General features: G+C 35.4%; 3 protein-coding genes across 3 annotated transcripts; 2 read left to right on the forward strand and 1 right to left on the reverse strand.

Moving 5' to 3' along the window:
• The first annotated feature begins 724 nt into the window (after positions 1–724).
• LOC117317324 (dimethylaniline monooxygenase [N-oxide-forming] 5-like) lies at positions 725–9,247 on the forward strand. Its single transcript, XM_033872125.1, has 6 exons — positions 725–846; positions 1,592–1,806; positions 2,261–2,560; positions 3,831–4,382; positions 6,217–6,382; positions 7,195–9,247. Exons 1-6 carry the CDS (start codon positions 738–740, stop codon positions 7,455–7,457), a joined length of 1,605 nt encoding a protein of 534 aa, XP_033728016.1. The 5' UTR covers positions 725–737; the 3' UTR covers positions 7,458–9,247.
• A 2,360-nt stretch (positions 9,248–11,607) lies between these two features.
• LOC117317333 (dimethylaniline monooxygenase [N-oxide-forming] 5-like) lies at positions 11,608–20,043 on the forward strand. Its single transcript, XM_033872135.1, has 7 exons — positions 11,608–11,832; positions 14,841–14,950; positions 15,236–15,450; positions 16,628–16,927; positions 17,327–17,881; positions 18,662–18,827; positions 19,440–20,043. Exons 2-7 carry the CDS (start codon positions 14,842–14,844, stop codon positions 19,691–19,693), a joined length of 1,599 nt encoding a protein of 532 aa, XP_033728026.1. The 5' UTR covers positions 11,608–11,832; position 14,841; the 3' UTR covers positions 19,694–20,043.
• A 1,872-nt stretch (positions 20,044–21,915) lies between these two features.
• On the reverse strand, positions 21,916–27,037 carry LOC117341065. The gene is made up of 7 exons (XM_033902899.1): positions 26,900–27,037; positions 26,111–26,164; positions 25,711–25,838; positions 24,387–24,536; positions 24,230–24,276; positions 23,673–23,747; positions 21,916–21,987 (listed from the first exon to the last, which is right to left on the reverse strand). Exons 2-6 carry the CDS (start codon positions 26,152–26,154, stop codon positions 23,685–23,687), a joined length of 432 nt encoding a protein of 143 aa, XP_033758790.1. The 5' UTR covers positions 26,155–26,164; positions 26,900–27,037; the 3' UTR covers positions 21,916–21,987; positions 23,673–23,684.
• Positions 27,038–27,288: the final 251 nt, after the last annotated feature.

The raw sequence follows: 27,288 nt of genomic DNA on the forward strand, positions 1-27,288 counted from the left end.
ACATACTGACAAAACGGGGCCGGCGAAATATAATTGTTGGTTTGGGTCATGTGTCATGACTTGCCTAGCATTACCAGGCTAAGTTAGGGCTATTTGGGGAACATACTCTAAAGACGGTGGTGGTCTTGTTTAAGTATAAGAACATACCACCCACTGTGTTGGCGGAGAGAGATAGGCGATAATGTATACCGCTTTTTTTCTAGGCTTCTGTTAGACATGGTATCTTTTTCATTGTCTACTTGGGGAGATATTCCGCCTCACTAACAATTTCTACAATACGGTCAATCGTCAGGGCTCTCCATCCCTATGTAAACACTTACGCTATTGTAAAACTTATTATCTTCAATGGTCTAAGAATAGTTCCACTTCTGATAAAATGTCTTTGTTTAGACGTTATCAGCCTATCACATGACTTGACACCTACATCACATCATTATACCGGCCTCGGCGCGAGATTTGGTGGACAACTGGTGGACAGGTAAGTACTTACTGGCTAATAGGATAACGGAGGTATAAAGTTCACCGATTTGATATAACTACTATAGTGATCGTACCCAAAGGGCGTGACATTGTGTATCACAAACACGGTTTAGTAGATAGGCGTAATGGTAATTATAACCAGTATTTTAATCAAATATCATTTAAGGGATTATCAAATTCCTGAATGGAATGAGTAAATTACAAGATAAAGGATGAAATGTATTTCTACAAAATGTTTTGTTCGTTGAACACAGGATATGGTACAGGTAGCCGTGATAGGAGCAGGGGCCAGTGGCCTTACTGCCATAAAGTGTTGTCTAGACGAGGGACTGGTACCCACATGTTTCGAGAGGACGGATGACATAGGTAACATAGCATCCGCATATATCCGAGTGATACATATTAATTTTGCTCGTATTTAATCCAGCTAATTAAGTGAAACACCAACTTATTTTAAACTGTAGCCGTCATCAGAATGATCATTGTGTTATTTTGATTTTTATCAAAAGTCACTATGAAGTAATTTGCTGAAGCAACACGAAGAAAATGGTCGCATACAATCTGTTTTAGGATAACTTTGAGTGTTGATGATAGCATCGTGAAACGCTCATCATTGAAGAGTCATAAAGAAAAATCCCGATTCTACATACCGGTAGACATTGCTTTGGAACGAAAACTCTTGTGTGATTTAAGCTCCAATATTTGCTGTCCAGTTATCAGTCCTTTTGCGGCTAACCACATATATCCGGTTAATAAAATGAAGGTCACGGTCCTATCTGGGCATCATCTTTCATCATAGAGAAGGTCAACGTTACGATTGTTTGATTGTTTATATACTGTATGTAGGGCAGGATAGCCACGTAACTGAGATATAGTATGCAATGTATTGAAAAAAGTGGCGACTTTTATACATGCATCTATATGTGCTACGCAAAAACCCAAGGTTGAAATTCATGTCTTTTGAAATGTTTATGCTTACTAGCCTAAATTCAATTAGAATGACAAAGTTGAAAAACTTTGATATGCTGACAGGTTTTGATTCATTTGTAGTTGTAAGTTACCAGGGTATAGCTAATTAGTATTGCAATATCGTGTGCTTTATTCACAAAAGGAGGTCTGTGGAACTACCACAGCGAGGTTCGGGAGGGACAGGCAAGTGTGATGAAATCTACAGTCATCAATACGTCCAAGGAAACCATGTGTTTCAGTGACTTCCCCATACCTCAGGCGTTCCCAATATTCATGCATAACACCTATGTCCAGAGGTACCTGGAGATGTATGCCGATGCTCATCACTTACGTCGATACATCAGATTCAGCACAGAGGTATCACATTATGTACCATGTAGTGGTGCCATACAAATCCGAACTAATAAAAGCATATGAAACAGATATTTATTAACGAATTATAAACAAGACATACATGTTGATAACCCATTTAAATATTAATTGAATTATAGATATAGTATACGCGTAATTTTAATGAATACAAAATCGCATCTTGAAGATGCTTCGCCCCTCTTGTAATCGACAGTGAAGATAGGGACAACAAACGTAAAAATCAAGAGGAATGTCGGCAAAATCAGGTAGATCAAAGTCAGACTTAAACAAACGTTACATCTCTAACGGATGGTGAAATAGCTCCATTAAATAAAACTCTTAATCTGAAATGTCAAATTGACAAACATGAAAATTAATGAACTTTTGTTATGATGAATGATTTAGAGAAGTCAAGCCGTCATTGTGCTAACTAACCACGATATATCTATATTTCGCAAAGGTTCTCAACGTGAAGCAAGCTGATGATTTCAATGAGTCCGGCCAGTGGATGATTACAGTTAATGACAAGAACACGGGAGAAAAAGTCCAGAATGTTTATGATGCTTTACTTGTTTGTACGGGGCACCATGCATCCCCTCATATCCCGGACTTCAGCGGGATGGCTGACTTCATGGGCGAGGTTATCCATTCCCAGGAATACAAAACCTCTATCCAATACGAAAACAAACGGGTCGTGGTCGTCGGCATTGGTAACTCTGGCGGTGACATTGCCGTGGAGCTGAGTCGTGTGACGTCACAGGTACAGCGCGATGCCTGGTCTTCTAACTAAATTATAAATACTACACAATTCAAGCATTTGCATTTTGTAACAAATCACTAATGTTGAGATACATATTTTGACTCAGCCTAGGTGAGGTAGGGTGTACCAAAATACCGAACAGGCTGTGTCTCACAAAGATTTGTCTGCATCATTATATTGCAGTCAAAAGTAAAATAATGTCTACTTGAGATAAATTATTTAAAAACTCATCCTTTCCACTAAATTTCCTGGTTTAGCGTAAATATTGCAAATTATTTATAACGCATAGTCATGCGCGAATATGGGTCGATTCAGTACATGTGTACATGTAATCTACTTTGTGAACGTTTAGTTTAATAGGCAATGATCTCTGTTTTTCATTATGGAATGTTTATTGTTAACAATTTCAAAATGCTTTTGATTTCAGCTTCTAAAAAGGTATATATCGTAATGGGCTTATCAACTTCTGTTCGAATTCCATTTAATCACTTCGTTTGCCTTAAACATTCAAGGGTTGAGTAACTAGCCTCTGTTAATCACTTGGTTAACCCGTCCTAGATTTATAGATATATATACTGATAACAGCAGGTCTGGATCTACAATTTATATTATCAATGATTTAGCAGAGTGTATCACAAGTGTAATCAAATAAACGTAATTTTAACCTTTAACCTATTGGTATAGTACTTATTGTGACGCGGATGGGATTGATAAATAGCTTAAGTTAAAAAACAAAACAAAACACCGAACAGAAAAGACTCTTTAAACATGTATATTAGTACTGTACATGAATACTGTATGTTTCAACATTCAACATGAATATTGTTCAGCTTTAATATTAAAAACCTTTATTTTGTATACGTTGATGCAATAATAAAAGGTCACACACTAACGTTAGGGTTTTTATATTAATAAAATTTATTGAGATGTTTTATCCTTGCTTAGATGAAAAAGCCATATACATAATTAATAGATTGATAGGTACATGTGCATGCTTTAATTGTTTAGATATTATGTGTTTGGGTTTTAAATGGCATTGCTAAATCTAAACATATATAGCATTTCAAACACCTGAATCTATGTAGTAACAAGACTGTCAAAATTCATTATAATGAACAGGACAGGATGAAATTATCAATACATAAAGGTGATATGGATATTGAGTTTAAATTTTCAAAAGTGATTGGAATATACTACAATTAATTCATGAAACAAGTATTGCATTACGATCAAACTGCTCATCCTAGCAATGTTAATTTCTATATGACAGGCATACCTCAGCACAAGACGAGGGTCGTGGGTTCTCCATCGTGTCGGACGCAATGGACTACCTATAGACTTTACACATTCCAGGTTAGTTGTATGGGCAAATAGTCTCTGTCCATTACGAATCAAGGAACCACTGGCAAGGCATTTCCTTAACTCAAGATTTGATCATTCTACTTACGCATTACAGCCCAAACATTCATTCTTCGCCCAACATCCCATGGTCAACGATGACCTCCCAAATCGTTTATCGAGCGGCTCTGTGATCATTAAAGCGGATATCAAACGTTTTACGGTCACAGGGGTGGAATTTACAGATGGAACAAAGGAAGAGAACATTGATTTGGTAGTTCTAGCCACGGGATATGTCATTGGATTTCCTTTTATTGATAAATCTGTACTGAATGTCCAACACAACCATGTAGAACTGTACAAAAACATGTTCCTGCCCAACCTGAAGAAACAGACTTTATGCTTGATAGGATGTGTACAACCTCTTGGAGCATTGATGCCTGTATCAGAGCTACAGTGTCGCCTCGCCACACGGGTGATCAAGGTGGGTTTGCTCTCCTTTTTAGCCAGACATTACTTTAAATGGACATTGTGGTAATACAATATTATTAGTATATGAAAATAACGACTATGAAATACATTGTAATAGTTTGCTTGTTATATTCACAAAAGTATGCATTTACACGGAGACTCTTAAACAAGTTCAGGATAACAAGGACATAGTCGTCAAGATCCCTCGCCCATGCAACTTTTATATTACATGAAATTTAAGTAGGCAATATGAAACACATGACATAGCATTTAGAATCATTGCATGTTGTGATAAACAAACTTGAGCTAACTATAGGGACTTAGGTAATCAAAATCTGAGCATTCTGTCAAAAGATATTGTGCGAAAAGCAATCAGCCAATCGGGTCACAACAGCATCATTAAATAAGAGCGGAATATGTCGATAATCAAACTTGAGTAAGACGTTCAGGTTAAATAAGTCCACCAAACAAGTCTCAAAATGAGAATAAGGATCGTGACAAAGAAACTACTAGGCACATCAACATCGGACTTCATATAGCACAAAGAAATAGAATAATTTCCAAATGAGATCATTATATAGAACATAACGTCTTCCTATGGTCTTCATCACCCGAGTCTTTCGAGACCTTTTATAAATAATTTTGTCACGGAAAATATGAAAATGGAAACACGCCCTTGAATATCGAATCAAATGCGACATGCAAATACCGTATTTAATTGAAGCAGGGATATCAGTATCAAGAAATGGAAAAATAACAATATAATAGGGAAATGGAAATCATTCAAATCAGCTTAGTTGTAAGCTGTCCTGCTGGTTATAAGTATCGACCGAGGTAGAGGACTGATTTTGAAGAGTCCTATGTGATTTTAGATTATGCAGCGTATATCCGATCGATATGGCCTATAAAAGCGCTGTCTTATGTAGTGTCCAAGACGAAACAACCTTCAGAGTAGATCGACTCTTTTACCATTTCGGACACTACATAATACAGTGCTAGTACGCTTTATATTGGTCATAAGTCTGGTGAAGGTGACAGTGTAGTTATCGAAGCGTCAAACTCTTAAATATCATATTGGTTTGTCATATAACTTATATCATACTCTGTTAGTTGTTCTGAAGACCTTTTCACTAACCCCCAAAAAATGTTTTTCCATCAGAAATCTAATCATCCTCACAAATTTCATCTTTGGCGCAGTTTTATAGATCTTGTTATATGCGCAACGAAATACGTTCCCGTTTAGTTCACAACTACGAACCATGTAAAAATAAAGGGTTTGAGATGATATCTAAATATATCTCGTATTTACAGCTCATACTCATAACCCGCAACTGATGGAAATGTCTGAATTGGTGAAAATAAATGTAACTCATCCTATTCTCATCTGGTAACGGTCATGAGAATTTAGTGCAAATAAGGTTGAAAAAAAACTTTGGTTTTAAAATCTGAGGGTTTATGTTTTTCTCATATCTGTATTTCGTTCAGGTATATAAAACAGGCAAATTATGATATTCTATAGATTAAATCCCGGGGACCAGCGTTTTCTAAATCTCTTAAGCCTATACTTTATCTACTGCAATTTACATTATAATTGGGACATTGACTAGTAATATGCATACATTATACTGAAAAGACATGTTAACGGCAATTAAGGTTATATTGTTTTTGTTGTATTGTACCTAATATTGTTATTGTTTTCGTGTCGCTGGAATCCAGTAAGTAGTCTACATTAAGAGCATAGATAGTTTACATATATATATATGTCATTATACTTATCGTTAATTGAGTTAAGACCCGTGTAATTACGTATACGTGTTAGTATTGAATAGTTATTCGTCCTTCGCCAGGGTGATGTGAAATTGCCCCCAAGTAACGATATGTGGGATGACATCCGGCGGAGAGAGGATGAAATGAGGAAGACTTATGTGAAATCCATACGACACACGATACAGGTGGATTGGATCCCATATATGGACGAACTTGCTACGCTTACTGGCTGTAAACCTGGTATACGTACGTAATCCAGTTCTCACTAATCAGTAATAATAACAGCTGGAAAATAAAACTGCCATATGTGACACATTAGTTAGGAAAAGTTTAATTTATTTTATTGCTTTGGTTGAAGATAAATCTCTGTAAAATGAATTATTAGGTATTTTTACATGATAAATAAGGAATTTCTACTACCCTTTCGGCAGTAGTTAGATAGGATATCGACCTCTCGTAAACCATTATAATATCATGATTTGCTTTCCCAGAAAGAGTCTGTCTCTGAATATCTGGATTTTGTTTAGGTGGGGTTCTCTATCCGATAATCTTCAATCTACATTATCATTAATGTGTAGTTGTTGCAAAACCTACTCACAGAAAAAAATATCCAGGGAATGCTTTTCGACTATATATATCCAATCATGTTCAGCGTTAAGCAAGATATATTTTCTGAGTTATGTAATAAACAATATCTTCAAGTTGATTAACGCATGTGGTAGGATTTGATAAAATATTGTATATATTTTAATATTTACTTGTCAAGAATCTTCTAGAATTAAATCATCTCATGATTAAAAAACTCATTTAAGATCCTATATATGTGTAAAGAGTTTATCGGATATATTTTGGATTTGTGATTAACATTTACGCCCGTCAGCAGAGTCCGTAAACTGTTCTTCGATTGCATTATCCGCATTTACATATGATTCCATCACTTTTATTTTCCCAAGCATGGTGAAAGAACATTCATAGAATCGATGAGAGTATTTCTTTACATTTTCGAGAACTCAGTTTGAATTATAATGATGTTAACAGTTTTCTTTCCTTTTTTGCAGGAAACCTGCTTATAACAGATCCTAAATTAGCATGGATGTGCTTGGTAGGACCATGTACGCCCTACCAATATAGACTTCATGGCCCAGGAAAGTGGACAGGTGCCAGAGACGCTATCATGACAATACAAGAACGAACTCTGTATCCATTGAAAACAAGGTCCTTAGGATTTGTTCTAAATCCATCACAGACTGGCTTTGCTGTTTTTTCTTTCTCCTTCATTATATTGTATGTCATGTGTATTTGGTTAATTTTTGTTAAATAAGATAATGATCTATAAAATGAGCGATATCTAATTAAAGGGGAGATTAAAGGAGGGGTGCCCATTTGGACCTTTTAGCGACCAATCAATGATAAGGCTAATATTTTGCAGGAAGATACTTTAAGGTCAGCTGCACATGGTATGCTATCCAAAACATTAGATGTTTTGTTGGCTTATAGATATTCCAGGGTTCAAAGGTCACAGGGTATGAAATTGAAGTTTCATTGTGTGGGCTGATACAAATTCAATATTGGAGTAAAAATGATCAAGTTTCTGTTAGATGTCAGGTTTAGAAATACAAATTGACAAAAATGTAAGAAAACTGAAAAGTAGGTCACAGAGACCTCATTTTGCGACTTGTTAGTTTTTGTGGCAACCACTTAACAAAACTGACAAAGATATTTACATAAATCTTCTAGAAGTAACTTTTCAGCAGTAATTCTGCCCCGCATTGGGATCAAAAGCTACATTTTTTCAATTTGCTGCCCCTTCAGAGCCCTGGTGGTCTAATGTCGGGGCCCCGAACGGGGTGCATTTTTAGATTAAAAAACTTCATTCGTGAGACCACAAGTATAATTTTAATCAAGCAAGTTAGCAATTCTTTGCGGGTAATTCAGTGAGTATATACCAGGTATATATCGTATACAGCTTTTAATAGGCCAGACGTGTGTTTAAAACATTTCGGTTCGTAACGTGTTCACATTATTACACTAATTACTTAGTATACAGAAGCCGTCCCAGCGGTCAATGGCGGTTTTTCTACTTTTTATTATGTAATTCAACAAGAAAATATTTTGTATGTTATTGTAGCCGGGTTCTGCAATACATAAAACATCACAAAGATGCAATTTTCAGTTTCATCTTTTATTCATCAGAACACAACAGAAGACCATGTAATAACACAAATACATATAGGAAACTACGGTACACGATAAAAAGATTGAGATTTTACATTACACATTGAACATGTATTGGACTTACATAATAGTTACCCGTAACGGTTACAATTAACATTGCAAACTTACAAATTACATCATAGACCAGTTAATATGGTAAATTACAGAGTTCATCAATATCCAACGACTACAACAAATAAATATCCTAACCTGAGTAATAAGTATAAACATACAATTGTGTCAACTCTATCACTCTGACATACACAGCGACCATTTTTTTCTGCCTACATACTATGGTTTTGTTCAAAAATGAAACAACAAAGCTCGATATAATATTTAACAAATGACGTTTAAAATGATATACGAATAACATTTTCCGTAATAGAAAAACGGGAACCACGCCAAAATATGTTTACCAAATTAAAGACGTTTTAATTATTTATATATTCAAACAAATATATTTCCATAAAATTTACTTTCAATTAAGGTAAAATGCAATTAGATATAACCAAAACTATTTTTTCAAGTACTGTTTCAAAATCGCCGTAAACTTCATAATACTTATGTATACTAGAGGTCTATATCGCTCGCTGTCCAATGCATGAGTAGGTACAACTACGAACATGCAATCACGTGACAAGGACATCACCTAAAACGGGTAGTAAATAGTTAAGACGCACGTGGATAAGACAGATCGGTTGGACGAGTACAAGGACATGTATGTAAAAATTACAACATACGTGGTACATACGCCGTGCAAATGATAAAATATGTCTTAATGAAACATTATAAAAAAACAACACTGCCACGCTTACAAACTATATTCTTGAAATTATTTTTAACATCTTACATTAGAGAGAAATTATACAGACTAACACAGTATGTTTATCAGTACAAATTTTCACCACTTCATCCTTTCATTCTAAAAACATGTATTTTCCCATGAGCATAGTCAGTATTGCGTGTGTTCTCTCTCTCCCGATGAATATAAAAAATTACATGATATTGCCCTATGAGTATTTTTTTCTGTTGTCCTGTATCCGTTTCTGATAGGTGGAAGTGCAAGAGACGATAACAAAGATGTTGTTTTTGATGATAATGGTCTCATTGTTTTCACTGTTAGACTTGTGTTAATATATTGATGTGATGTTCTGTGTAATGTACATCTTCTTCTTCTTCTTCTTTTGTCATTCGGCCTCCGTCAAAAAATGACGATTACGGCTAATGGGAGGCGTTGCCAATGCTCTTAAAAGAAAAGGTGCAGGGATTTGGGTACAGTGAGAGGGTTTTTTTTAATTTCTTTTTTAGTGGAAACTATAAGATAAAAGCATTTGGTGGTGTGTTTATGGTGTGTGTTTGAGATCATCAAGGGCTGCATTTTGTATATGTGGCTTGAAGATCTCTAGTGTAGTGCATTGCACTGCTGCCACCAGGAGGAGGTTCCATTGTGTTATTGTGTGTGGGAAAAAGGAGTATTTATATGTGTCATTGGTGGCAGATAGGTGTCTGAATGTGTAGGGGTGTGTTTGCCTTGTCCTAGGGTCAGCTGGGTGCATGATGCCGTGTGGGTCTATTGCGACATGATGGTGAATGATTTTGTATAAAAGTATGAGTCTGGTCTTGAGTCTACATGTGCTGAAAAATATAAAAATAACTATTATGAAAAACTGGTGACTACTTCCCTTCTTACTTAAAAGTAATTCTATTTCTATGCTAACAACACATAAAACACTTACTGACAGTGCATGTTTGGAGTACTCTGCACACATGTTGTGAGTGTGATATTGTCCTAACCTTGGCCCCATGCCCCAGTGGAGGTCAAGCTGACATCAACTAGCAGTATTTTATCACTATATGTCAAGTGTGTGTAATTCTAACAGAGTATTTTACTCGCCTTCATAAGAATGTAAAATGAATGTAATAGAACATATGATTATGGTATTACTATTATGTGACATACATAGAATTTGAATTAAATCAAACTTCTAAGAGGATAATATATCTAACCATGATATAATAATAATCCAGTTAATATCATATGTATTTCAAGAATGTGATTAGACAGAATAATGTTATATTCTGTCTGACGAGTGAAATGTAAATATAATATTTAGTTTCCTGTTATTTTCTAATCTGATATTGCTCAGATGAATTGTAATAAATATTAATATATGACAGCCATTGTTTCCTGGTAACTTACATTACACACGCTCCTGTGACGTCATATCTAAGTAGTGATTATACAATATTGGACATTATCTACTTGATATAAATGATTCATGGATTGCCGACTCTGAAAAATGATAACGCTGAATCAACAACCAATGTTTATCAAAAAATTAAAAAAGAAGTCCAGATTATATCATAAATCCTAGATACGTGTCGTTAAACAATGAGTAAAGGAAATAAATAATTAAGTAATCTTTTAAGCTTGTGCCGGGTATACGTAGCCACATGTTTTGAGGTCAAAGTGGTCTCATTTAATACGATATATATCAAATATAAATAGTAATCTTGTAATTTCCTATTTCAGTAGTCGAGGTCAATGGAGTGCTTGTGGGAACACGGCATGTATCATGACCATAGTGTGGATGCATACCATGAATGAGATTAAAATCCAATTAAGGCACACGTATCGACAGACGGACAAAGCAATCTTGACCTTATAGTACAGTTATCGCTCAACTTTGAGAGGCACATTTAATCATTAACAAAATTAATTCATATATAATAAATATATAGAAAATTCTCTGATCAGCGTTTTCATTTCCATGTTTTCCAGTGCAGCTTCAATAAATAAACAGTACAAATGTTAAAGTTATATTAAGTGATATTATTACGGATTAACTTATCTTTATCTATGGCCGTGTCAATTATATGATAAGAGAGAAAAACAAATATTTAATGATTCATGATTGTACAAAAAATAATACAAGTATAGAACATTAAATCTTACATATTTTGTTTTAATGTTTACCTATATGTAAATATTATATCATTTAAGAGAATTCCCTGACAATCAGTTGGATTGTCCTTCTCAACATCTTTTTCCTTTCCCCCAGTATATAACTGGTTTGGCCCCGATGCAAAGCCATTAACCCTCCATAATCAGAGCACAGAGTACACGTGTGTTATCACGAGGTCACTGCATGGGGACCAGACACTGTGACCTGCTTTGGGTAATTTCCTGTGATTGGAATCCGACCCCTTTACTTAATGATTCACATGCAGATCAACGAAACAATCGTGTACGCCAAAGTACACGATTGTGCAATATGTCTAGATAAATGTGGTCAATGTCAGAAATAAATTTGTAGAAACTCATTGCATATGACCTTGTATCTGAGAGTGGAATATAACCGTACCACGCTCGACGCACAGACGGTTACGCCTGAATAGTCTCCTTGTCCGTCATTACTCCACTTGCCGGCCATCTGTACAGCGGATCATCTTCCTCGTGTCCGGTACTTTCTTTGTGTCAGGTAGGGTATACAAATCTACTTATACTTTAAATCATGTGTTATATTCATAGCAACCTAACACAGCACGCCTGGAGAATTGTTTTCTTTGACATAATGCTTGATGTTTAACGTGTAGTTGCAGACGATAGCTTGTTTTCTCTGTCGACATTGTCTGTTTTATTTACCGAAACAGGCGTCTTTTTTTTTTTTTTTTCGGAATTTACAAATTTTGGTAAAATAGATAATTAATTGGTCAATTGTTAGATATATCAGGAATTTAAATGTAATTTCTGAAACGTAAAATGCATTATAGACAGACATATTGGAGGCCATTGTATGCAAGTAACTAGACGTCTCTCTTAATTCAGTAGTTCGATTGTTCTACGCTGACTCATCAGTTGTTGTTATTGGGTCAGTATGACACAACTACTCGTTTCAATCAAGTAATTTGACCTGTTAAAAAACTACTGCTGTACAATGCATTCACAATACGGTTCACAGTCGTTGCCAAGCTGTACAATTCAATGCTTTATTCTGACCGGATACCTCAACGCAAGTCGGCTTTATATTTCATTCAGGATTGTACATTTATATAGGATCAGGCTTATTGTTATTATGCTAGCGTTCCATAACAAGGCCTAGATGTATGCATGCACTCCATGTCACAGTGTACTAAGTAATTATTTTAATTGTTTATTGTATACATTATTCTCGCATGCATTATAACTTATAAATCATTCGTACATTCTTATATTATGCATGTGCCTTGTAAAGAGTCGAAATCAATTTAATAAATGAACGAAGATTTAGGTACTAGTTAATTCATTACAAACTTGGGGAGACTGTTGTCAGTTTTAAGGTCCAAATGTTACACAATTTGCACTAAATTGTATTACAACTGTACCCATAACTCAATTCTACTTCAATTTTTTAATTGTTTACCATCTAAAATTTTATTTCGAAGCAAGTATCCTTTCATAGCGCATGCACTTCCCCTCCCCAAAAGAAAAAAAAACAAACAATAAACAAAATTGGTTGTTAAACGAAGGGAGATTACTCCGATAGATCAGAATGTCATTTTGCAGATCAAGATATATATGTATTTCTTAATTGTCATTTTTTCATAAAATGATATAATACTCTTTTGGAAAAAATATTTTACGAGTAATAAGATACATTTTGATATGCAATAGCCTCATTACACCACCCCTTTTATCATTTTGAATATGTCTCAGTTTATAAGGTTTAATACTCCATAGATACCAGGTAGTGTCAATCAGGTAGTAATATATGTACCCGTCATTCACTAATTCTAAAGAGGGTAGAAAGGGAACACATGGTTAAATGAAGTCTTTGATCTTCAAGACAGTAGAATGAGAACCCGTGTTGAATGTGTTCTTTGATCCTAATACGATTAGAATGAAAATTTAGTTATTCTTTTATCCTAATACGCGTCGAATAAAAAAGACGTGTTTAACATGTTCTCGATCCTAATACTATTAGAACGAGACCGCGCGTTTGATTTTTTACTTTAATCCTAATACTAGTAGAATGAGAGCACGTGCTTTCTGCGTTCTTTGATCCTTATACGATCAGAACGAGAACTAGTGTTTGAAATGTGCTCCATCCTAATTACAGTAGATTGAGAAGACATGTTTGATGTGTTCTTTGATCCTTAAAACAATAGAATGACAACACATGTTTGATGTGTTCTCGATCCTAATACGTTTTGAACAAGAACTCGCGTTTGATTTTTTCTATTCTTTATCAATCCTAATACCAATAGAAGGAAAACACGTGTTGTTACGTTCTTCGATCCAAAAACAATAAGAAAACGTGTGTCTGATGTGTTCTTTGATCCTTTACACGAGTATAATGGGAACACGTGATTGAAGTGTTCTTTCATCCTAATGACAAACATATGAGAACAGGTGCGTGATATGTTCTTTGATCCTAATTACTATAGAGGTAAATTTGACGCTGTCTTCGATCTTTAAGACAGTAGAATTAAAACTGATGTTTGATGTGTTCTTTGATCCAAGGGAAAGTAAAATGAGAACATATGCTCGAGGTGTCCTTTGTTCCAGAGAAAGTGAAATGAAAACACATGTATGATTGGTTCTTTGCTCCCAAGGACAGTAGAATAAGAAGACATGTCTTAAGTGTTCAAGAACGTAGAATGAGAACATGTGTTTGACGTGTTCTTGTTCCAGAGAAAGTATGACGAGAAGACATGTTTGATGTTGTATTTGGTCCTAAAGACAGTAGAATGAGAACTCTTGTTGGATGCGTTCTTTAATCTCATGGAAAGTAGAATGAGAACGCATGTTCGATGTGTTCTTTGATATCAGGGAAAGTAGAATTAGAACGCATGTTTGAGGTGTTCTTATTCCAGAAAAAGGAGATTGCGAACACTTGTTAAAGGTTATGTTTTCCAAGAGAAAGTAGAATAAGAACATGTGTTTGGTGTGGTCTTTGATCCAAGGGAAAAGTAGAATAACAACACGTGTTTGATGTGTTTTTTGATAAGATTGACAGTGGAATAAGAACCCGAACAATCGTAAATTGTTTGATTGACTAATAACTAATATGTTGAGGTAACATCTCTATATTTTGTTATTTGAGAACAATTCACATAAAGTTTTTATAGAGTATGATATTGAATTAATAATGCGGCCTCATTTACTGATTGTTTTTATGGCCTAATTGCGAAAGATTACCTTACCATGGTGTATTTTCTAATGTACATCTTGGTTTGTCTTTCTACAGGGACGTAACCCTGAAGGGGTGAATGCTTATCAGAAAAACTGTGGATAGCTTGGTCTTAACTCATGTTTATAGAACAAATTCTCAGAAGTATTCGAAATATGTTGGATGATGATATGATTGCCTTGGAGATTGTATGATGATGATGATGATGATGATGATGATGATGATGATGATGGTGATGATGATGTTTTTGGGTATGAGTGAATGAGAATGTTAAAATAAATTGAAGTATATCATCTAAAACATATGTGTCTTTTCAGAATGAAGCAGGTTGCTATTATAGGCGCAGGTGCGAGTGGACTACCAGCAATCAAGTCATGTTTGGAAGAGGGATTGGAACCTACCTGTTACGAAAAATCCAACCAACTTGGTATGGTTACTACTTATATGATAAATGTGTACCTTAAAACTCTGTTATGGTTCAACTAACTTAACTCTAGCTTGACTGTGAACGTTATTCTAAGTCGTTGGTTTTGATTTTTTGAAAATGTAAATCTACTGTGTTAAATGTGGTTTGCTTATTTAGTCCAGTGGTTTGGGAGCTATTTCATATGACAAAACGAAAAAGACAAATATTATACCACGTTTTCTCGCAGCTAATGCAAAATTAGAATTAAATGATACGTATATATATATAATATCCATGTATGTGCAGGTGGCCTATGGAATTATACAGATTCGGTCGAGGAAGACCAACCATGTGTTATGAAATCCACGGTTATAAACACCAGTAAAGAGATGCTCAGTTATAGTGACTTCCCCGTACCCAAGGACTACGCTATGTATATGAAGCACACCTACGTACTTAAGTACCTCCACCTGTACGCCAAACAGTTCGACCTCGCTAAGTACATCCGATTACGAACCAAAGTAAGTATATGCCACTTGAAAAACGTATTTTATTGGTCAGACATACCAGTCTTTAAGGGGCATCTACAAATAGTAAATCAAGTCAACACAGTGATATTTTACAAGCCTAAAAATTCCTACTATGGTGCAATTTCACTCTAGTAACTTATTAAATTTCAGTATGTACCATGGCAAACCGTGGGCCTTCCTAAGACATGTAATTTGATAAACTGTTTTTCAAGAAAACATGCGAAAATGCATGTTTTAGGGGGACATAATTAGCTGATTTGTATCGCTTCTATTGCACAAAAATGCATGTCGTTTTGCTCACAAGAGTCTAAAACACAAAATAGGAGCATTAGTTTGATCGGATTTGACTTTAAAATACATACATTCTATAAGCACTGTTTTTACTTTGACCTTAAAACGCATATGGCGGTTTCCAATGATATCAGTCAAATATGGCACATAATGAGTCATTTAAAACATCAAAAATGCTCTTATTAGACAATATAAAGAACTCTGAGAACGGAAAGAAGTATGTTTTTAAAGAAGAATTGCGACCGTTGACTTTGTTAAATATGCATATTTCTGAAAAGGCCCCAAACTCACCAGTTGAACAATTTGTCTTAAAAAGGCACATCTTACTATGATCAGATGTCTTAAAAGTATGACATAGGAACAAATTTATTGATTGAAATGCCTCCCTTTATACCATATTTGTGTAATATCATTCACAGCCGCCAGTGTTTGTACGTACATATAGTAAAAACCGTACAAATGCTCCTACCCTATGCTAAAGGCACCTGTGAGAATAATAGCTTGGCTATTTTTCAGTTTTGATCATTTGTGTGACTAAAATAACAATTCCATGCTACATCTTACCACAAAGTAACTCTATAGAAAAAAGTCCTGTTAGCATCTACAGCAAATTATTTACGTGTCAAAAGAAACATTTTGGTATGTTACATGACAATGTTTATGCAAAATTTGAGATATTTTTTCGTGCTTGAAATACAACATTATTCTCCAATGTAGATGACCCTTGATATTTTCTAAGGCGACGGTAACTGTTATTGAACTTAGTATTGTTGGGATTATCAAATATAGATATAAACCTGAAAACTGAACTTCATGATGACAATCCAAGTTTGCTCTTCAACGAATACATTATCTCTATTTGGTATATCTTACCCAGGTTCAGTCTGTGATGATGGCCAAAGACTTTGAGACTACCGGGCGATGGGATCTTACAATCGAAGATTTACAAAGCGGTGAAGTAACAACCAAGACCTACGACGCCGTCATGGTCTGTACTGGTCAACATACTTACAAATACACCCCCGAATTCACTGGCATCGAAAACTTCCAAGGAAAAATACTGCATTCCCATGAATACCGAGACTCACGCGGATACGAAGACAAGAAAGTAATCGTGGTAGGCGTCGGGAATTCCGGAGTCGACACCGCCGTGGATCTTTGCAAAACATCAAAACAGGTATGACTGAGTAACAGAAAGATGTAACCAATAGTAATTCAACCCGAATAAGAATTAAGGAATAATAGAAATATAATTCGATATCCATTTCTGTAAAATAAATAATGATAATAGATTTCATAGACTAGTCAACATGACAAAATCCTTGTCGCTAATATCCCGAGTCGTTAAAAACAAGAGTAGGCCGTGCACGTATCGTTCTCACATGCTTGAACATCGAACTGACTTGCTCTATTGTTTACATGTAAATTGATATATACAACTGTGTTATCGACACATACATTTAATTGTAATCCTACTTTCAAACATACATACTTATATCATATCAAAGTTGTTGTTATGAGACTAAATTAGCCCTTAATTTGTAAATCCTCCAATACTATTTTTGTATGATCATAGGTCTTCTTGAGTACCAGACGTGGTTGTTGGGTGTCCAAGCGAATTACGGATAAGGGTCTTCCGAATGATATGGAGAGCTACAGACGGTACCTGTTGGTACTTCAGAGAGGCATTCCAAAGAGCATCCTGGAGTGGGGAATGATACGGAAAAGTAACAAACAGTTCGACCACAAAGCTTACTCCCTGAGACCTGATCACGGCTTCTTTTCTCAACACCCGACAATAAATGATGATCTTCCTAATCGGATCGCCAGCGGTTCTATCATCGTAAAACCCAACATCAAACGTTTCCTTGACAACGGAGTAGAATTTGAGGACGGGACAACAGAGAAAGACATAGATGCCGTAATACTAGCAACCGGGTACAAATACAACTTCCCTTTCCTGGACACTTCTCTGATAGAGGTGAAAGGAAATAGGGTTGATCTCTACAAACATCTGTTCCCGCCCAATCTGAAACATAACACTCTGGTCCTGGTCGGCATTATGCAACAAATTGGAGCAGTGTTTCCCATTTCTGAACTTCAATGTCGGCTGTCTGCAAGAGTTTTCAAGGTACATGCAACCCTTTTATTGTGTACTATTTTATATCTCTCTTCATTATATAAAATGCATAACGATCAACGTTTTCCAAACTCATGAAACGTAGTTTAAATGAAGTATCATTTTGCAATTCTTTAATTATTACGTTCTAGGGATTAATCTTAACACGTAACGATGTATAGGTAAAGGTAAATGAAACTTATGCGGTAATCAATATCCATTGTGCTCTGTTTATCTTTTTTTTTCTTATATAATGCAGTCCAAGTTTTTAATTCTTCTTTCGTCATGTTATATCCATTTTACATTTGCATACTTTACGTTATATCGGTCTTAACAGGACCTTATGAACTTGAATAATGACCTTTGGACAACATTTTTGTATGTACTGTTTAGTTCAACTTCTCTCCAGGTTAATCTGCTAGCAAATGGCGGCATCATGGTAACAACTGTACTTGTTTGGTAGTTGTCAATATAAAGAACATTGCCTAATTTTATTCAATAGTTTGAAATCACAATTTAAATCAGACACAATATATTATTATAAAAAATATATTATATATAATCTTGCTTACTTTCATTTTTATAATTAGGTTATCATTGTATTATATCTACACATTTACTATTCAATTTCATTTTAAATTTATATCTATAATATCTATTCATATTATTTTCATTCTTTTTTATATTTCGTTTTGTCTTCGTTTTGATGTTTGATCTAATTAATTTTTCACTTTTTCATCTTGCGGCCATTCCGTTTTACTTTGCAGTGACACACACTTACCACATTTTCAGGGGGATATCCAACTGCCCTCTAGAAGTGAAATGTGGAATGACATCAATCAGAAAAGGAACGTCATGAACAAACGATTTGTCCAATCAAATCGGTACACAATGAAGGTAGATTGTGTACCATATATGGATGAGCTTGCAGAGCTTCATGGATCAAAACCAGATTTATGTAAGTTGTGAACATTTCATAATCTCTCCAAGACCCGTGATTTTAACCAGGGTAAGCCAGTGTTGTGGGTTGTGGTTTCCAAAGTCTTTCCACAATTGTTTAATAATTAACTCAATGGTTGATCTTGGATTATTTTCAGCTTTAACTATCAACTTATCAATCGTAAATTTATTTTCGCTGATGGCAGACGGTCTACAGCACGGAAATGGCAGTATCAAAGATAACATGTAGATTTTCAACTTTCAGTGTCCGTCGATATCCTCTTGATCATAAAGTGTAGATTGTCTCGTCGGTCAGTACGGTGATCAAATGTAGCACATGATTGTGTCCTTTGGTATTTCGTAATAATATCATCAATAGCATTTTATACAAATATCATCTCATATACCGATATTGAGTTATGGTTGTTTGCATTTATGATAAATATGATGGGACAAATGTTTAAATAAAAGCACCAGCAAAAACGTAGAAGGGGACGCCCGTCTAAATTATATTCCTTGAAAATGATATTTGGATAAAATGATATTGTGTCATTATTCGATGTATGCCGTTTCTTATTTAGGAATTTAAGATTTGTTAGAAGTAGATAAGTCACTTTTTGTCCTTTTGCAGGTCGAATCGCCATGTCTGACCCAAGTCTGGCATTCAATTGTTTTTTCGGCCCCTGCACACCTTACCAGTTTCGGTTGGAGGGTCCATGTAAGTGGGAAGGCGCCCGGCCTGCTATACTTACCCAATGGGATCGTACCTGGCATCCTATGCAGACTCGACCAACAGGCCCCTATTCCTGGACGGAGTCCGCGGAGACGTTCTTGTATACCACTGTATGCCTACTCATGGCATACATCCTGATTCTCATATTTTGACGAAGGCTTTCTTCAGGACACATACGGTTCAGCTCACTGCTAACGCCTTAGTGTATCATGTATGGACAGTCATACTGTATCATGTTAAACCATACCAACTATATCATGTTAAACCATACCAACATATGTTTCATACAACTATATGATAAACGTTTTCGCGCATAAAGTGAGCAATGTGCCTACCCTACGTATGTGTAGGATATTTGTTGTCATCGGTTTACCTATAATGGTGTATGTATCTGGATATTTCATTAATTCGAACATGATATGTGTACTTCATACTCATTCATTTGTTAATGAAAATTGAAAGACGTGACTTAAAACAAAAATAAAACCTAATTTGACTGATATTTTGTAGTTATTAATTGTAGTAGTTGTAACTATTCATGAACACATATTTGTTTAAAATGAAATGTAGTATAGTAAATTAAAAAAATATGTTATATCATTTCAATGATGAGCACCAAAAGCATGAATTTATTCAAATGCAATGTAAACGGATCCGTGTCCTGTACATTGATACTAACTATACATGGTTGCTTGTGCTTAATCTTTTTAATGCAGTTTGATGAGACGACAACATATATTAAATTAATTTAGCGTCAACATACCTTGATCTGTATAATAGACTATATTCCCAATACCATTAGTTTGGTTTTCCCGAAACCAGTCGGGTTATGAAACCCAAGCATTCGAGGCAAAATAGTATATTTCGAATAGTGCTTTTACTGTCAGAACTGAATCATTCAGTTAAACAGAATCCGGTCCTATTGTGTTATAATCATTGGAGATAACGAAGTGTGACAATCAACTAGTAATTGTGTAATCGTGCATATAATTACCTGGTCATGTATGTGAAGGTGTGATATGTTTTGACTGTTTCATGTTTCATCAAGTTAATCAAGTACAAAGTACAATCCCATAAAAAAAGTTAAGTGTTACAAGCACACTGAGGATTGTCAATGAGCAGGCAAAGTGTTTTGCTGACTTAGATTTAATGTAAGTCAGACAACATGACGTACACAGTTGCACTATACATGAATAGTTTCTATTATGATATTTAGTTTTGTTATGATATCAACATTTTAACATACTTAATTATTACCAAAGCAATCTTTGTTAATGTAGAAACAGTACAAATTGTCGTATTTGCATTAAGACAACGGTACGAGTCAGGGAAGTCTGTAGAATGAAGGGAAGGTGGTGGAATGAGTCTAGCTGCTTAGGAAAGCGATGTAATAGGTCTAGTCAGGGAATGCTATTTGAATGAGTCTAGTCATGGACATCTGTGAAATGATTCTACTCAGGGAGGGCGATGGAATAGGTCTAGTCAGGGAAAGAAGGAAAAAAAAATCTTGTCAGGGAATGCTTTGGAATGAGTCTAGTCAGGGAAGACGGTGGAATAGGTCTTGCCAGGGAAAGTGGATGAACAAGTCCACTCAAAGAAGGCGGTGTAATAGGTCTAGTCAGGGAAAGAAGAAAAACAAGTCTTGTCAGGGAAGGCTTTGGAATGAGTCTAGTCAGGGAAGACGGTGGAATAGGTCTTGCCAGGGAAAGTGGAGGAACAAGTCAAGTCAGAGAAGGCGGTGGAATAGGTCTAGTCAGGGAAAGAAGAAGAACAAGTCTTGTCAGGGAAGACGGTATGATAGGCCTAGTCAAGGAAGACTGTAATCATGCCAGGAAAAAATATGGAATAAATAGACGATGAAATAGACCAATATAGAAATGACGCTTAATTCTCTGGAGCACCTGGTCTTAATCTCCCAAAAGTTTTGCTATATCCATGGTAATATTTCCCCTCATTTTACAGATTTTGAGTTGAAGTTATGGTTGCGATAATACGTCGTTGTTCATTGACTATTCAGAAAAGAACACGAACAAGCCATATTCTGGGCGAACGATGGAGTATACCAAATTGATGAAAATCAGACACTATTTCCTGAAATATTTCCCCTTAACCCCGAAATATACATTGATGTAAAAATCCAAACGGCAAGTTCCGATATTGTTATCTTTTGATATTTATTTATTCTACGGGTGTTTTATTTCACAGACTTAAGTCCGGCTGACACAACCTTCCTTGACAATGAAGTCAGAACGTGTCTATAGGGATTTTAACGACATCATTATTGAGTGCGGTATTTTCGCTCTTGATAAAGTAAAAGGTTACACAGTATTTATTACTATGTATATTGTAAAACACGAAATACAAAACAACTCTCAATAATTGATAAGTTTGTTAATAAGATTATGTGTACATATTATATCCACACCAAGGATCAGGAAACTGCAGGCTAAAAATAAACGAATGGAAAATAATTTGATGTCGCTTAATAGTATTTTTTAATTAGCAATGTTTTATCGCAAACCACAACCAAAAATAGAAAAGAATATCAGCTGTCGACAAAACAATTAGACACCAATGAAGGCAAAACGAGAAGGAGTAGATGAAGAACTATGACCGAACACTGATCTCTAGGTAGCAGCATAACATCACGCATTGAACAACTCATGTCACCTCACATTTTACCACACAAGGCACCACACATGTCTACATAATGTCATCCCACATGCCCTTATCGTGTTAACACACATGTAATCCCACATGGCACAACTTATGTCACCACATATGTCAAAACACACGTCATGCCACCTGGCACCACTCGTGTCATCCAACATTTCACCACTCATGTCACCACGAATGGCACCATTCATGACACCAGTCGGGTCACAACACATGTAAAACAGGAAATACTAAATAATTAAAGTATTGATACAATTATAAACACCGACGGTCAGAGCTTTGAGTACAAAGGTAAACAAAATAGACGTAACAAACTTAATAATGTTTTTAAATAAGTAATGTTTTATTGCTAAACAGAACTGAAAATTTGAAAGGAGCATTAGTACACGATACAAAAATTTGACATCACTGGAGCCAAAACGAGACGGAGATAAGAAGAACCATGACAGAACATTAGTATCCAGGGAATACACATGGGGTCATACATGACACCACTTAAGGCACCACTCATTTCACTCCACATGACACCACTTAAGGCACCACTCATTTCACTCCACATGACACCACTTAAGGCACCACTCATTTCACTCCACATGACACCACTTAAGGCACCACTCATTTCACTCCACATGACACCACTTAAGGCACCACTCATTTCACTCCACATGACACCACTTATTTCACTCCACATGACACCACTAAAGGCATCACTTATTTCACTCCACATGACACTCCACATGTCACCACTCATGTTACAGCACATGGCACAACACATGACACAACACATGACACCACACATAACACCACACATGTCACAACACATGTCACAGCACATGTCACAACACACATGTCACAGCACATGTCACCACACACCACATGTCTCAACACATGACATAACATATTGAACCAATCATGGCACCACAATTGGCACCACACATTGCCAACACGTTTGAGAGGGCATATATAGGCATAAGTCTATCGCCCAATACCCATTGAAATGATTTGTTAAAATCTGTGTGAAATGAAAACATGGCACAAGGCAGCACACATAACAACACAACGCTGCACATATTGAATGTTAATATTTAAGAAAGAACATTTTGATCTATGGCAAATTAAATTGGCATCAATAAATTCTATTAATTTTACAAGTGAAATGAAGACAAAATGTGTAATTTTTCGTTGCAGTTGAAATTGGCAATTTGTCAATATTCACTAATTGGCAATTAACGGTTTTAAAAGTATTTGAACAAATATTGCCTTTTAAGTACTGTGTAATTAAGTTCTGAAAATGTAATGAAAAGAAAAATGAATAGTTCCTTCAGTAATCCTATACATAAAATTCACTCATGGCAATATTATAGCATTTTTCGCTAGGACCAAATACCAACTCTAGGCCACATTATGAAATATATTCGATAGTACTAAATATGTTTTCAGATTCCTATAGCTTACCGGACGTTGGCTTTATTGATGAATAGGTTGTAAGTCTACCAAATAGCCGTACGTGTCTATGGCGTCTATCATAATCTGCGAAAGAAGTAAGTCATCCATTATCGTCGGGTAATATTTTGTATCTGTAACTCGATTTAAAATGGTACTATACTACATGTAGTAAACAGGTTGAACAAGATATACATGTTAATACGACTCCGAACTCAAAATGTTAACATTTTTTGCAACCTTCTCATACTTTACATATTGTGTTAAGGCTCAATTACTGATGACTGGTGATTTTCTTCAGTAATTATATTTTTCGTTTAAACTGTTTTTGATTTTGATGATTTCAGAAAAAGTAAAAGTTAAGTACAGATTTCATGTTTGAGCACGAGGATATAGTTTCCTGTTTGCATACGGGCAATGTTGTCAACCAATTCTCATTTATGCATTTCCGACAACTTATTTTATACTGAAACATTTATATTGCAGTTGCTGGAAGAATAAAATTTCATACATAATTTCCTCGGATAGGATCTATGTCATAAACGCATTATATATATAATATCGCTTACCTTGGAATAATAAACGTCAAATTCTCTTCGACTGACTTCATTGTCCCCTGTAAACGTTAAAATGCGCATGTAGACAATGACTAGGAATCGATTCCCTGATAAACTGATCAAAACAGCAATGGTTCGAAATATGGAAACTCGTATTGTTGGTACTCACCATTGGAATCCATCACAGAGTACTGTCCATAAACAGAAGAGGTGTCAAGGTAACCGTCACCGTCATAGTCAAGCATCATGAAAACTACTCTTGTGTAAGTATGATTCGTGGAGCGTGACTCAAACTCGTTCTCGCTGATTCTGCCGTCCCCTAATAACGATATTACATGCTCATCAGACATGCTAACAATATAACGTCTTCCATGTTAATCTTTCATGTCTAACCAAAGGCATTGCGGAAGGTTTCGGAAAGCATGATGCAATTACTATAGGATATACAACCTTCACGTGTCTCCACAATGGAGCTCTTAAAGATGGATATTATGTAGGCGTGATAAGATTTGCGGAGAAATATTTATCTTGCTCCTCTGCTCAGTTTATATAATACTTCACATCGAAATTATTATTTGGTAATCAAGTACAGTGTAATTCGAAAGTGGCTATATAGTGTTGTCATTTTCTTCTTTAAGGGCTGAAATGAGGCTCCTCATAAGTCTAGGTAAGATATAACACGGCAGCGTAAAATATTGACAAAGTTAGAAATTACTGTATGAACAATTTTTCGGTTTAAATAAGCGAGGTTTAATAAGGACCAGATGCTATTCTGAGCAGAGCTCTAAAGATAGCCGCTTTTGCTTTGCAGTTTAACCATTACATACTTTAAATACAACATACTATCGAGATAAACTAGCAAAATACGGATTGCAGTGACTTCCATCTCGTTCATGACATTTAGTCATTCTAATACGTATGAAAGTTTTATGTAGAATAATACAGTATATATGATGCACGCACTGAAAAACGGACGCACTGCCATAATGTTTATATAGGTCCCTTTTTGAAAGCCTCAATAAGATATTGATATCATTAGTGTTAGTAGTTTTACCAGTTATAAGGTGCGATAACAAACAATATACAAAGGTTTTCCATACGATTTAAATCTATCGAACAAAAAACAATATATATAGTCATTGCATCTGTAAACATTAATTTTGTTATTGAGGATTGGTTTATTTTGTTGAACGTCCTATACAAATATAACAAGGTCACTTAAAGATGTGCCTGGTTTTTGGAGGTGGAGGAAAGTCGGAGTACTGGAGATACGGCCAGTACCAGACAACTGCCCCAAGTCCGTTTCGAACTTCAGACCCAGAGGTGGAGGGCTACTGATAAAGTGTCGGGACATCTCGACCATTCGGCCACTGCGTCTCCGAGGTTATCATTATTCAAAATATTAGTGACTTAAGTACTATATTTATGCGCTGACAAATTTGTTTATGTATAGATATATAGATGAATGTATCTATAGTATTTCTAATCTATACCATTTCCATCCACATGAACGTATGACTGTAGGAGTTCATCAAGCTCAAGCAATCCATCATGGTTACCATCCGCACCGATGAAAGATTTGTCCACGGCCGCCAGGATCTCCGCAGTGGTGTCAAGAGCTCTGTGGGGGTAAGTATAGCGGTCTGTGATAAAGTCTATTCCCTCCGTTAGTAACGTTTGTTCGACTGTTGTATCCTAAAAATCTTGATTTCTAATGTTACTGACAATATGATGTCCATGTATCCCACCTCCATTACAAAATTACAAGATCTTCAAGCAAACAAACAAAAAGGCATTAATAAGAACATAATGTATAATTATAAGGAACACACTTAAATGGATTTAAGGAAACAAGTATAAGGTTGAATAACAGAACACTTGATTAAAACTTACGCTAAAGCAGACGATAATCCAAGGATAAAGATAAGTACACGCATTGTTGTTTTCCTGAAAGAAAAGAAAAACAAATTTAAATTACTACATCTTAGTAATTAAAAAAAAATAACAAAGAATATTATCCTCGATTGTGGTTGACTGCAACAATGGTCACAAGTTCGTAGATCTTGTGTTTTGACAGATCTTATTTATTCATGAAATAATAAAGAAATATTTAACACAGAGGATACGTATTGCAGACATCGCTAACTACCAAAGTTAGAACTCTTACACGCTGAAACGCTTTTTTTTAGAAACCAAAGTTTGGCTAAGCAGGCAGAGAATAGCATTATGTCAACATCGTAATCGCTATTCAAACAAAGTACAAAAACAAAGTAATCAAACAAAGAACGAAGGACTCAAACAAAGGATTTAAAGAAAGGACTCAAACAAAGAACAAAGGGTTTACACAAAGGGCTAAACATGAACACAACAGTGGCTTTACATGTATATTATCTAGTCTTGAAGATACGGAAGGTATTTGATTCTGATATTTCAAAAAGCATGAAAAACCTACCAATATATATATAGGGATTCAAAAACGTGAATAAGATATCTAAAACCACAGATTTAAGGAACATATTACTATATAAATCTTGTCGAATATGTCAATAGTCAAATAGTGGAAATGTCTGAGTGATGTTTCTTCTATGAATACTAAATGTTCATTATCTAATCAGAAATTTCGAAAGTGTAAAAATAAATCATACACCAGAAACCGCAATATAACTTTAAGATAATATTCACCTAGTTCGCCGGAGTTCTGTACGTATTGTTGAACAGCCGTTTGGATGTGTAATTGGAAAGTACGTATAAAGCAGCGTTTATCTTATACACTGCCGTTTTCAAAAGGCGAGTCTAAGTTCATGGGATCATGCCAGATGTGAGATAAAGATATACTAAATATATAAATAATAGAAATCCATTATCATGTATTGGGTTTGACTTTGATTGCGACACATTTACAAAAAGTGATCACTACTGAGTATGATACAACGTGACGCAAACTATCACTAAATGAGCTAAATGAGATGTACTGAACGTTACTGTGGTGAATTTTATTTAGCAAACAACAAGAAAAAAATCAGCTAAACCCGTAATGCTTGGAATTAACGAACTGGGTTGTATCATTCATC

The sequence above is a fragment of the Pecten maximus genome, chromosome 2, assembly GCF_902652985.1.
Source record: "Pecten maximus chromosome 2, xPecMax1.1, whole genome shotgun sequence".
NCBI classification, from domain to species: Eukaryota; Metazoa; Mollusca; class Bivalvia; order Pectinida; family Pectinidae; genus Pecten; species Pecten maximus.